The sequence below is a fragment of the Lactuca sativa genome, chromosome 1 (assembly GCF_002870075.4).
Source record: "Lactuca sativa cultivar Salinas chromosome 1, Lsat_Salinas_v11, whole genome shotgun sequence".
NCBI classification, from domain to species: Eukaryota; Viridiplantae; Streptophyta; class Magnoliopsida; order Asterales; family Asteraceae; genus Lactuca; species Lactuca sativa.
In genome coordinates, this window is record NC_056623.2 from 1,889,456 (window position 1) to 1,903,686 (window position 14,231).

The following is a 14,231-nucleotide window of genomic DNA, read 5'->3' on the forward strand; positions in this document are numbered from 1 at the left end:
CATTGTTTTTTTCTTTGCAAGTTGCCAACAAACTCATTTTATTAAATAACAAGTCATTTAACAATTTTATATATTTTGTACAAATTTTTAATTTTGATATGATTTTGGTTGAAACCCTTTTTGTTTACAAATGTATAGCACAAAAAGTTTACGAGCTAACTTTTTTAAGACATTTTTACAATATTTTTTAATTTTTTACAAAAAGAAATATATAATTTTTATTACAGTATTTTAAACTTTTTTACAATTTTCTTTATAGCTTATTTTGCAATAATTTTTATTTTTTCTATAACTTTTTATAAATTCTTTACAACTGAAAGTATTTATACAACTTTTTTAGAACCTATTAAACTTTTTTTAGAACAATTTTTTATAGAGTAAATTACACGAATCGTCCCTGGGACAAGTGTCAAATTGCACGTTCAGTCTCTATTTTTGAAAATTAACCCGGACCGTCCCTCATGCATTTGAATACTACCCGCCCAGTCCCTATTGTCGTTAAATGTTAGATTTCTCTGTTTGGGTGCCCCACGTGCCCTGCACGCAGGGGTATTTTTGTCATTTCATGTCTTGTGCCACTATTAGAGCCGTTGCCCCTCCCCTGCTTTCATTTATCTTCGTCGCCCTGCTTCCCCATTACTTCTTCCCCCTTTCGTTCTTCGATTTCCCTTCTCTAACCAACAAAAATGGCAATCAGATGCAATTGTGGAGTTGAAGTTGTGATTCGTACCTCATGGAGCAAGAACAACCCTGGAAAACGTTACTATGCTTGTTCTAACACGGTTAATTTCGATTTCTTGATAAATCTAACCTAATCTCCTAATTTCTCCTATTTTCTATAAATTTTAGCATTGCTAAATTTTTCTACACGGTATTTTGCAGGCTTGTGGTTGCAAGTTCATTGGTTGGGTGGTGGAGGATCAGAAATGTGCTTGTATGAACATAAGGATGAAGCTTGAACAACAAAATCTGAAACTGAAGTTGTATCTAGCTATTAGTTGGTTTCTATTTGTGTCAATTCTAGTGTACAAAGTATAGGATAAGTTCTTAGACCAAAGTTGGATGTATCAGTTTAAATGTTAATGAAAATTGGGTGTTTTTTTGGTAATTGTCAAACATGTATTCAGACCAAAGTTGGATGTATCAGTTTGCATGTATTCAGACCAAAGTTGGTAACTGCCAAACATGTATTCAGACCAAAGTATTCTTACCAAAACAACAATTTATGTCTTATCATTAAGTCATCAAACCATTACACACATGCATCCATACATTAACAACCTAATTAATCATTAAGTCATTCAAACCATTACAAACATTAAGTCATCAAACCATTACAATTATCATAGTTAAAGAACTAGCACAACATTAGTTCAAACTGAAATTACAAACCCAAAATACATGAAATAACATTGTTTCAAGTACATCAAAAGCATTAGCATTAAAAAGACAAGAAAGTAATACACAAACACTAAACCATCAGACTTTTTCCCTTGTTCACAGCACCTGAGTTCTGTCCCACACCAGCATTCTGTCCCACATCACTACCACTGGCTTGTGATCCTCCCACTGACTGCCCCTTGCAGCTCCTTCCATTATTCCCAACATTTCCACACTTTGAACATTTAATTGTTTTGGTCCCTGTAGCACTATCATCTTCAGTAGCAGATCTTCATCTTTTCTTTTTTGGCCTACCAATAGGCACATGATGTTTTGGTGGTAGTAACTTTGTAGGACAAGTACTTTTTGCCCACATCATCCTCCCATTAATTGGTTTAATTTTAAAGGCATACATCTCTTGCCATGTCTTCAACCAGTATGTTGGGTGAACCCATGTTTCAGGTATCCCAACATTCTCATTATTTCTCCTCATATCCCATATAGCTGTAATTGTGTGCTTGCATGGTATGCCAGTGACCTCCCATTTGTTACATGAGCATGTACGTTGTGTTATGTCAACTACACATTGGTCCACACCTTCACCACCTGTGACCTGATACTTCCCATTTCCACAAAACACAGCCCTATACTCTGCAGCTTCACCTTTGATCTTCTCTAGAGTCTTGGTAGCTGTAGGAGTTAGTGGGCCAGAACATTTGTCAATTGTCTTTTGGACAATAACAAGCTTCTTAATTATGTACTCTCTAATAAACTCCAAGCAACTTATAATTGGTTTGTCACGACCCTTGACAAGTTTGCTATTCAATGTCTCACAAAGGTTGTTTAACAATGCATCACAATGTGCTCTTCCTATAGAATAACAATGTTGCATCATAATTTTCAGTAATCTTTTAAGATGAATACAATCAACAATGTTGAAGAATTCTAACATGTATAACTAACCTATGAAGTGAGACCTGGACCAATGTTGGGGTGGAATGGCTTTAAGCCATTCATATGCATCATTGTTCAATTTCTTCAGTTCCTCCGTTGCAAGATTGAATTGCTGAACAATTGTTGTTGTTTCACATTTCCAGAGACAATCTTTAAACTCCTTGCCCCTCCACTTCCGCTTCATATTCTCATGGATATGACGAAGGCAAAATCTATTTTCTGCACATGAAAACAATTTTGCAATTGCAGGCAACACACCCTACAACAAAAACACAGTCAATTTTATATAATTAGTACATATAATATAAAGGGGAAGTAGTTAAACTGTGTATATTATTACCTTCTGCCTATCAGTTATAAATGTAAAGTTTGAATTCGTAGTCAAATCCAATTCATCACCAAGATTTTTTAGAAACCATGTCCATGAGTTGTAGTTCTCAGACTCTACAAGACCATAAGTCGTTGGGTAAGTGCAGTTGTTTCCATCTAATCCCTGTAACAGTAAGAACAAATTAGGTTAACATCTATAAGTTATAAGTAAGATTTGATGGGTTTTGGTCATAAGGCATCCTATATGCTCATACAAACCCTAATGCTTGGATCTAGGTTTCTCTATTGTACATGCTTTGAATCCAAGACTATAAACCCTAATTCTAGCATATGGAAATCAATATTAACATATAATTAGGTTTAATATATTACCTTGATTGTTATGTAGCAATAACAATCCCAAATCTCCTTGTATAGACTTTGGAAGGCTTAGAGTCACAAGTGTCACTCCTCTAATGGCTTACAAACACCATAAGCAAGTGGAGAAGGTATAAAGAGAGAGGAGAGAGGTAGGAATTCGTCCTTAGGACTTCTTGGGAAGGCTTGGACGAATTCATGAGCCTTAGGGGTCTTTATATAGGTGTAGAGATTAGGGTTTTAGTCCTTATCCTTATCTAGTTACTTGCCCACCAAGCAACCATAAGATAAGTCTTAGAAAACCCTTATCCTTTATCCTTTGGACGATTTCAAGGATCCTTATCTCCTTGAATTCGTTCAACCCATATTTAGGATAACCATTACCATATTTTGTAACTATCACATAATTACAATTCAGCCCCTCTAGTTTAATTAATTACACTTGATCACAAAATTAATTCTTAATTAATTATTGACCAATATTAATTAAACAAATATGATTTCTCCTTTAATATATTATTCTTATAACATATTAATAAATCATAATAACCTCTCTTTCTATTTATTTCTCCAATCAAGTTGCTTTGGTGAAGGCAACCCAAAAGGACCATGCACCATCGGGTCAAGTACATACCAAAATAGTTATGGACTTAGACACTAATCCAATAGTCTCCCACTTGGATAAGTCTAACAACTATTCTGCGTATGACTTCAGATCCTGATCCGCAATCGTTGCTTTCCAAAGTCGCTGTCAACTCTGATCCTATCAGATACGCGTGTCCTTAGATAAGGGATCATATATTCCTCCATTCTAGATATCATATGAGACATGATTTCAAATCATTCTCTTTGTACTACTTCTCGATTTCTGATTTATGACGACTGACCAATTAAACAAATCAAATCAGTCCTAGCCCGGCCGAGCATTTACGTTTGTCATCACTAAACCATCGAGGGGCCCAAAAGATATCGCTTTTATCCTACCTTGGATAAAAGGAACGGATAAACTTTGATACAATGCTCGCTTGCACTCACGCACCGAATCACACACAACAATATGTTTTATAACACCAAGTTACTAGTGCGTTTACATATTATCAATGTGCAACCGATTCGCAAGATACAACTCACACATCTCGGTTTCAAGAATATAAGATGTTATCGTCTCACCAATCACTCGTGATACAATTCATGGAGTGATCCAAGTGAGCGTGGGTTTGATCCAATGCTCAAATTCATATTCATAAGCACTCATGAACATTGCAGCAATCATTTGCTTATGTCTAATGCTCTTTATACAATCCACACACCAATTCATGACAGTCTTCATTCATATCTACTTCCAACATATGAACGAATGTGGCCCGTTTGAATAATTCGATTATTCTTAATAAACTCAATTATTCTGGAAGTCAAAACATGCAAATGTGAAACACAAGAATAATACTAATCCCATATGGCCTCAAACCTTTGAGTATAAATAAAACACCTTTTATTTATCACCATATGGATTACTCATTATTTGTCGTTTCGGGTAATCAACTTCGTACTTGAATTATTACACTTGTCCCATGCTCCTAGCATGCACACAATGTTTACCTATGGTTCTTACTTTGTGAAATAGATCACATTGAACACATTTCCAATCATTCTCATTTCATAACTCCAAATCCACTTTTCATAAGTTTAAGAATATCAAATTCTTGCCACTTATAGAATATGCTAGATTCTAACATTTTATGCAACTTACCCTTTCGTAATGCCAATGCACCAAAGTCACAAAGACTATTGCCAATGATATTACAAAGTCTTCTATCGGAGATTGTTACAAGACAATTGCTTAGATATGATGTCTCTCACTCAAAGTACATTCCTTTGAACATCCTTTTGCATAAAAGTTTCTAATCTAGTCATAGATTTTTTAATATTCAATTCCCAATATGGATACATTTCCATATTTTCCATATGACAACTCATTCTTAATAGAATCTCATCTATTCGTAATGATGTTGATATGGTCCATCCAATATGGACACATTTCCATATTTTCCATATGACAACTCATTCTTAATAGAATCTTTTCTATTCATAATAATGTCGATATGGTCCATCCAATATCATGCTTCCAACTACTCACAAGCGACCAATCATCGTCGAACTTTGGATTGTCCTTTGATAGTTGTTTAATTATTTTAGTCAAAACCGATTCTAGTCCTTTTTCCCTCTAAATGCGCTAGACATTTGGAAAAATTTAGAATGGTCAATCATTAAAGCATTTGCAATCGATCCTATACCCGAAGTGTATGGGACACGACGCATAATGTTTTATTTGGCTATGTTCTCAAAATTCGAATTGTGAAGAGGAATGCCGTAATCATAATCGAAATTTTAAGAACACACTATGTACCTTTGACTAAGTTTATTAACATTTCTCAACCTAATCCTTTAGATTTGAAATGAAGCATAATATTATCTCCCTTAATTATAGCAAAACAATCTTTCAACTCTTACAACTTTGCAAAGTATGACTCTTGTTTTCTATAATTAATATTGCTAACCTTGCAATACTTTCCTTAATAATCATACAATCATAACTTTTATGCTCCCACTATCATGATGATTATTATAAAACATAACACTTATGCTCCCACTAGCTTCGACATGTATTCATAAACATCTCAACTTCCAGAAAGACAATACTTATTGAATTTCTTAAGTTCATGTTTCTGATACTTAGTGCTTTGATAATCTTTAATCAAGGCTTTTTAAACTTATACACCTTTGCCTTCGATAGTTCATATGTGTGTCTAAACAATTAAGACTAATTGCCAAACCTCACAATTCAAATTATGGAAAGGGATACCGTAACCATAATCGAATTCGAGAATGCAATTTTATAATCACTATCTTCTTAAAATCTTTCTTAGTGAAAGCATTTCCTCACAATCATTTTCATGAAGGAGGAAATCTAATGACACTTAGATTTAAACGGTGTATTTGTTTCTATCCATGTGAATTTGTCAAAACCAAAGTTTACGACGAATTCAAACTCATATGGATCGAACTTTCTTAATCTAGATTTCTTGCCTTATGGTAGCACAGCTGCCCACCACGTCTTCCAAGTAGTTAAGCATCTCACCTTTTCCTATCAATGTACTTTCCATTGAACAAGGTCCTTGCCTTTTATGCATTCAAATGAGAACTCATAGGACTCACATGCATAATTAGCTCGATTGGATTTGCACAGAAACAAAATAATGTCTTCACGATAGGTTGTAAACCTCAACTCGTGTGCTAGTGATGATCGATAAGGTTTATCTGATTTGTTCTTGAAACTTTTCAAGACTATTAAGACTCCCACTGACTCCTTGACATATATGATTCTCTTGTCAAAACATTTCTTGACAAACAAATATTCAAGAGCTAGTGTAGCTTTTATCAAAACAAAACACTTCATAATTTTGGTCTTAGTTGGTCTTTGTCTTATCCAAGACATCACAACTTTCAACAATTGATGAATGTTATAAACCTTCTTAATACTATTCACTTAATGTCACAATCTTAACTTTAAGACTTGTTATTGGAATGAAGTATGATTGACTTCTTGATTTTACCATTTCTTCAATTCTTGATTCCTCTTCTTAAACATACAATTGTACTAAGACTCACTTAGAGGATCAATTGAGATATGGTTCTTAATCATTAAGACTTATCATAAAGCATAAAAGCTACTCTCCCTTCTTCTTAGAATGGAGAAACTTGTATCTTTCTGCCTACTTGATTCTTCTTATTCGTTTGCTATTGATTTAAACCTTTTTAATCAATTCCGAATTACACTTAATCTTATAAGTATGATCATATTTACTAAACCTTTAGTAAATCATGACGAATATCTTGTTACTCTTATGGTGGACGTTGATCAACACACAACTTTGTGTACTCGATCTCCTAGTCCTTCACTTGACACTTTGTCAATGAATTAGTCTAATTTCCAAATACGAAATTTCTCATTCATCGTGCATCCACGTTGCATGATTCCAAGTTTCTGTCCAATTAAAACTTGGGCGATGAGAGACTCTCCCTATTTGGTAAATTCTCGACTTTTCCATAATATAATAAGAACCAAATCCATTTGTTTTAGAAATATGCAAACACCAATTTTCATAACGATTTCATTGCAAGGAAATAAACAAATAAATAAATAAGTCAAACGAAAATTTATTTTATTTATAAAAGCAGCGGAAAACATTTATCCTTACAATGCAAAATCCATTGAAAACTATGTATTTCAAAAGAAAATTTTCTAACAACTCTATCATAACTATCTAAGATCAAAATCTAATCTTCAAGTCCATGCGATCAAGATCCATTCCTTGTGATTAGATTCATCTTGCTCTTTCACCAAGTTTCCTTTCTTTTCACCGATCCTGTAAAACATTCAAATGCAATCTTATTACATTATGTATTAAGAATTAATGAATAGGAACTTAATGGAGTTAGATAGTGGATTTTACCTGAAGCGCAGCCATACTCTTTGACTCTCCCATCTTCTGGACTCTTCAGGCTCTTTGGGCAGACTTGTATCCAACGCCCTTTCTTTTGGCAGTAAACGTAGGTTGGTTCTCCTAGAACGTCCTCGGAAGCATGGTCGGTTGACTTTTCCAACAAATACGCTCCATTGCTTCGCCAAATCATTTCTGATTCAGCAGCAATGAGCATGTAAGTTAGGTCAATGAGGTTGTCGTCATGATTCATCATATAATACTTTCTTTTGAACTCATTATATGATTCAGGAAGTGACTGCAAAACCCAATTCACATCCAACTCAACTGGGAATGACACACCCAACATTATCAACCTATCAATGTGTGATTTCATTCCTAGAACGTGGGCACACACGGGTTTACCATCTTCATGTTTCATTTCCAATAGGGCTTTAGTGATATTGAACCTTTCAATTCTTCGATCTTGTGGGTTGGGGAGAACAATAGGAGGAGGAGGAGGAAGTGAAGCATGATTTCTTGTTCCTCGATTGAATCGTGGAATACCATCTTCATGTGGAATGCTTGTTCCACGCGATTTGGGAAGACCATAGTTGTCGAACATTGACATCTACAAAACGGGAGAAAAACAAATTCAAGTTAGTTGATAGATTGAGTCCTTAATAAATCACCCAAATGAAATACTAAGGCTAGGACCCAACACAATATTCCACAACTCGGGAGAGGGATGCCGTAACCCTAATTGCAAAATATTTGAAGGTAAGTGAATGACGATTCACTAATTTCCACCATGAAAAACGAAAAAGAAATTTAAGTTTTAAATCTATGAAAACTCCTAGATCCTTTGAGATTCATTGAACATTTCAATGGCATGTTTAAATCTCGATATGCCCCTCTAGTTTGTGACTGTGATGTCGAGGATCACAAAGCGGGTGTGAATAACCATGAAAACTTACATGGTGCCCTCACATGTTACAGTCACCTATTCGATGTGCCGGTAAACCACACACGCTCGACCGAACTATGACAAACATTGAGTCACCCTTTGCTACCTTTTCTTAGAACCATTTAGTGTGCCGGTAAACCACACACGCTCCACTAACATCTTCGCAAGGGCACAAAGTGTAATTTCATGGAGTTGCATCAATTCACTTTTACCTAAGTAACTAAGATTGGGAATTTTATGAAAACATTTACTATTGTACTTTATTATACTTATAATGGAAGGTTTCGTCCTATCCTACCCGTTCGGCAACGACCCACCACTAGTCAAGAGTGCGGTAGGTAAGAGTGGATACCCATTCAATCGCCATTTTATAGGCAATTTCCTTAAACACCCCTTATAGACTAGCTTCGTGAATGAGGCCTAATAACGGTAAGACTGACTTTTACTCATACATATATACATATATATATATATATATATATATATATATATATATATATATATATAATGTTAGACTTTTAATGTTATATACAGTATAGGGTGTATTTTACACTTTTTAAAATATTAGGTGGTCAATTTTAACAATTATACTTATAATTCAATTAAATTGTAAACCAAAACTTTTAAGGATTTATTAAACCTCTTTTAATTATACACCTTAATTAATTAACAAAACCATAAGGGTGTAATATGAACTTTTCAAAACAATACTAGGGTTTTAGAATTTAACATTCATAAATTAAACCTTTAATCAACTTTTAAATTCCAAAACTTGAGGGCAAGTTTTGAAACATTTCAAAACATTAGGGTTTCAACTATTTAAATTTCAAAACAAAACTTTTGAGTTCAAATTTAAACTATAAAACCTTAAGGGGAAAATTGAAACTTTTCATAACACAATGATCAAATAACAAATAATATAAATTAAACAATTAATTTTATCATTATCTATATTTGACCTAATTTCAATTTCTTGCAAAATAAGTTACCCAATTAATACAAATAATCCAACTTTAATCATATAAGGAAGTTATTATCTAATCAATTGGTAATTATCTTTTGTTTAATCAAGGATATACTCATAAATATGTATAAAATCGGATTTTAATGACCTAAAACAGATAAGGCAAGTATCCATGAGTAAAACAGCAAGAAATCCCGAAATCCCCTCTTTCGGACGCTTGAACTCGCCGAGTACCCCTATGGACTCGCCAAGTCCACAATGGGACTCGCCGAGTTCATCAGGCAGGGAGGCCAAAAAACGATTTTGCAGCTTAGACAAACATACAAGGCATCAATACAATAGAAACCAATCAAGGCTCTGATACCACTGATGGGTTTTAGCCATAAGAACATCCTATGTGCTCATGCAAACCTTAATGCTTGGATCTAGGTTTCTCTATTGAACATGCAATTCATCCATGACTATAAACCCTAGATCTAGTATATAATAATCAATATAACATATAAATTAGGGTTTAGATCATACCTTGATTGTTATGTAGCAATACTCAAATCCTTCTTGTATTGACTTTAGAAAGCTTAGAGTCACAAATGTCACTCCTCTAATGGTTCACAAACACCAAGAGCAAGAGGATGAAGAAGAGAAGAGAAGGAGGCTGCCCAAAACGTGTGGAAACCCTAATCAACAAGTTCACCACGTTTTGGGGGATTAAGGGTCCTTTAAATAGTGAGGTTATTAGGGTTATCTAACAAGGAAACCCTAATTTGGATGCTTAGGCCCTAAGCAACCCATGGACTCTTTCCTTAACAAGCCTTGGACGATTTCTAGTGGGTTTCTCCATAGAATTCGTCCAACCTTATAATATAAGGTAATCCATGGCCCAATTGCAATTATCTTATAATTACAATTCCAGTCCCTTAAGTTTAATTAATCTCTTTTAGCCACAAACTTAATTCTTATTAATTCTTGACTAATATTAATTAAACAATATGATTTCTCATTTAATATATTATTCCCATAATATATTAATAAATCATATTTAATCCTTTCTCTCCATAATTCATCCTATCAAGTTGCTTTGGTGAAGGCAACCCAAAAGGATCATGCACCATCGGGTCAAATACATACCAAAATAGTTATGGACTTAGACACTAATCCAACACTTTATATCCACACGTAGATGAGATTATGCTCTACAACTCTCGTTTAGACTCTGTCGGCTAATTTTGACTTTATTTTTATTATATTAATTTTAGTAGGCCGGGACAAGAAAACTCTTTTAGAAATTCATAACTTCTTTATCTGACGTCCGTTTTCGTCTGTCTTTTAACCGCTGCATTAATATCGATGAGATCTTCGATTCTCGCTTAGATTGTTTCGGCTAGAAATCACTTGATCTCATATTCGAACTTCGGGTTGCATACCGCTAAGTCGAAACATCGAAAAATCATAACATCCTCAGACGCAGTAAGATTTAGACGTTCATTTTATGCACACTCTCGGTTTAATGTATTCTACGACTTTCGTTTAGACCACTAAGGCTAAATATCGCTCTATCGTAAATTCACTATTTAAGCCACGCAGTTTCGTACCGGTTCTGTCACGAAACTTCGACAGGTCATAACTTCTTCGTTGTAACTCGGATTTCAACATTCTTTATATATCCGGAATCCCTGTCACGACCACTACAACCTAGTTAAGATTATTCATTCTAAGTAATCTTTTTATCAAAAAGTCAATTTTGATGCTTATCGTCTTTAAATTGACTAGCCCGGATCTACGGGCATTAATATATATATATATATATATATATATATATATATATATATATATATATATATATAGAGAGAGAGAGAGGGGGGGGGGGAGAGAGAGATAGAGAGAGAGAGAGAGAGAGAAAAATGGTTCAATTGAGAGAAAAATGTTGAGAATGGAGGAATCATTCTGAGTCATATATTTGTATTGCCGCAAAACAGTTAGACGTACCGACGGAAAATAATAACTTAAACTTTGCTAATCATTGTCTTAATATATATATATATATATATATATATATATATATATATATATATATATATATATATAAACATATTTTTTTTTGTTTTTTTTTATATTTTTAGATAGCTATTTTTTATTAAAAATATATTTTAAATATATCAAAATTCATAATTTTTTATTCTCTATAAATAGACATCCATATTGATATAGTTTTAAGCTAAAATAAAAAAATTATTTTAGTTGAGTTTCAACTCTCGTTATTCATAAGTGAATAAAAATCGAACATATTTTTATTACAGTACATTCGTTATTCATTTATGAATATAATGTATGTTTAACTTTTTTACAGTTTAAGTATCATTCATATATACATATAACACATAATAGATTTTTTTTACCTAAAATATATTTTTTACATCATCTTTCGTCACACGTTATATTTATATATGAATAAAATGTACATTAACGGTCATCATATGTTATAAAAGACGACGTTTTTAAAATTTTGAACTGCTTATACATATATGAATAACAAAATGAACTGTAACAAAATTATGATAAATGTGTTTTTCATATATGAATATAACTTGTGAAAAACACTAATACATGTTTTATTTATATGTGATTCTAACATGTGACGCGAGTTGATGTAAATTGTAAAGAGTTTATATATGTTATATTTATATATAAATGATAATTAAACTCTAAAAAATTAATCATAATTTTTATTAATAAGTGAATAACGGATGTACTGTAGTAAAAATCTGATGTATTTTTGTTCACTTATTAATAACAAGATCTGAAACTATAAAAAAATTATTTTATCTTAAAACTATATCAATATAGATGTCTATTTATAAAAAATAAAAAATTGTGAATTTTGATGTATTAAAAATCATTTTTCTATAAAAATAGCTCTTTAAAAATTAAGAAAACGAAAAAAAAAACATGTTTTTGTATATATTAAGGTAATGATTAACATAGTTTAAGAAAACATGTTGTAACATCCTGAATTCAGGTATGCTAATTTAATTATTTATTTATTGTTTTATTGAGGAACTCGACGAGTTTATGCCTCAACTCGTCGAGTAGAGTCTCATCTTTTGGCGCATTTTCTCGCACGGACTCGATGAGTTGGGACCGAATCGCCGAGTCGGTGCTGATTAGGAAAACTCTAATCCCCGGGTTTGGGAGCCTATTTAAAGACCTTTGTGGCCTGCATTTGCGGCCACCTTGTTCCAGAGAAACCCTAGAGAGTCGAGATAATGAGTTTGAGGGCAAGAGGAGGCTATTTCTTCATCTTTTTGTGTGGTTTTGCTTGAAGGAAGATAGGAGCACAAATCTAGAGTGTGAAGGGGGCTGGATCTGAGCTAATCATCTTGTGATATCATCTTTGGAGGTATAATCCTTTCCATTCTGTGTTATATTGGTTGGACTTCTTGATTTTAGGGTTTTTACCCTCATATTATGCAAGATCTAGTGAGTATGAGGTCCTCTTTGGGATTATGACATCAGATCTGGACCATGAAAGGTCCCTAGAGTCATTACCTTCTAGCTTTTGCAAGAAAATAAGCAATTGAAGACTAGGTTGCCATTTCTAGTGTTATTTCTCCGTTTGAGGCTTGTTTTGGGTTGCATGCATGTAAAGGTTGCACCTTTACATGATTTTTGAGTGTTTAAGGGTTAGATCTATGATTTGGCTAAGCAGATCTGACCTCAGGAGGTTGTATGAGCAAGTCCAAGGAGGAAACTCGCCGAGTCCATATGTAGACTCGACGAGTCGGATCGGGTTGCCCCGAGGTCTGACTCCAGTGGTGACCCGGTGAGTTGAGGGGTGACACAGTGAGTAGAGTAAGGCTTAGAAGGGAAGAGTATGTGGGGACGATGGGACTCGCTGAGTCGTCGTATGCACTCGGCGAGTCTGGTCAAAATGGACAATTGACTTTTAGGGTTTGTCAACAAATGGGCCTTGGGCCTGTAGAGGGGTAGAATGGTCTTTTACCTTCCAGAGACTTTCATGAGAGAATATCCAAATATGAAGAGACATTTATTTAGTGAAATTTATTATTGTGACTAGGCGAAGCTTAGGGTAGTATTCTGATATCGAGATTTTATCGAGATTCCTGAGGTGAGTCTTCTCACTATACTTTACCTAGAGTGGTAATCAGAGTTATGTGACAGTGTATCTTGTATGTTGTTTATGTGTTGTGATTTTATGTGATAAGTGATATGCATGATTCAGAGTTTACAGAGTTAGGACCAGTGAGTCCACAGAGTTATGGGACTAAGAGGGTCCCACAGAGATATTCGACCAGAGGGTCATCAGAGTTACAGCCTTGAGTGGCTGATAGGTGTTTATGTGGTATTTTGGGGAACTCACTAAGCATTTATGCTTACATAGTTTTGTGTATGTGTTTCAGGTACTAGTGATGATCGCGGGAAGGAGTCGGCAGGATCTGTACACACTCATGGAGCTTTTGTTTATATGATTCTAGGATATGTTTTTCTATGATGACAGTGGATTCACTATGTTTATTACTATTTTGTGAATGGAAGTATGTTTTAAAATTGTGAAAAATTAATTGAAAAACTTGGGTGTTACAAGTTGGTATCAAAGCCTTGGTTTGAGGGATTCGGGTGCACCTTCGGGCGTATCTGGACTCAAACTGAGGATTTGAGGGATTTTCAAAATGAAGACAAAAATGAAAAAATGGTCCCTGTGGTTTGTCATTTTTTGTGGATATGGTCCAAACCTTTTAAAAATTGGATTTTTGGTCCTTATGGAGAGGTTTGTTTGTGG

The 14,231-nt window shown here is 34.1% G+C and overlaps 1 protein-coding gene across 1 annotated transcript; it reads right to left on the reverse strand.

The window, feature by feature from the left end:
- Nucleotides 1-1,672: 1,672 nt before the first annotated feature.
- On the reverse strand, nucleotides 1,673-13,478 carry LOC111894714 (uncharacterized). Its single transcript, XM_052768932.1, has 4 exons — nucleotides 13,434-13,478; nucleotides 2,675-2,827; nucleotides 2,344-2,593; nucleotides 1,673-2,250 (listed from the first exon to the last, which is right to left on the reverse strand). The coding sequence occupies exons 1-4, from the start codon at nucleotides 13,476-13,478 to the stop codon at nucleotides 1,673-1,675; spliced, it is 1,026 nt and encodes a 341-aa protein (XP_052624892.1).
- Nucleotides 13,479-14,231: the final 753 nt, after the last annotated feature.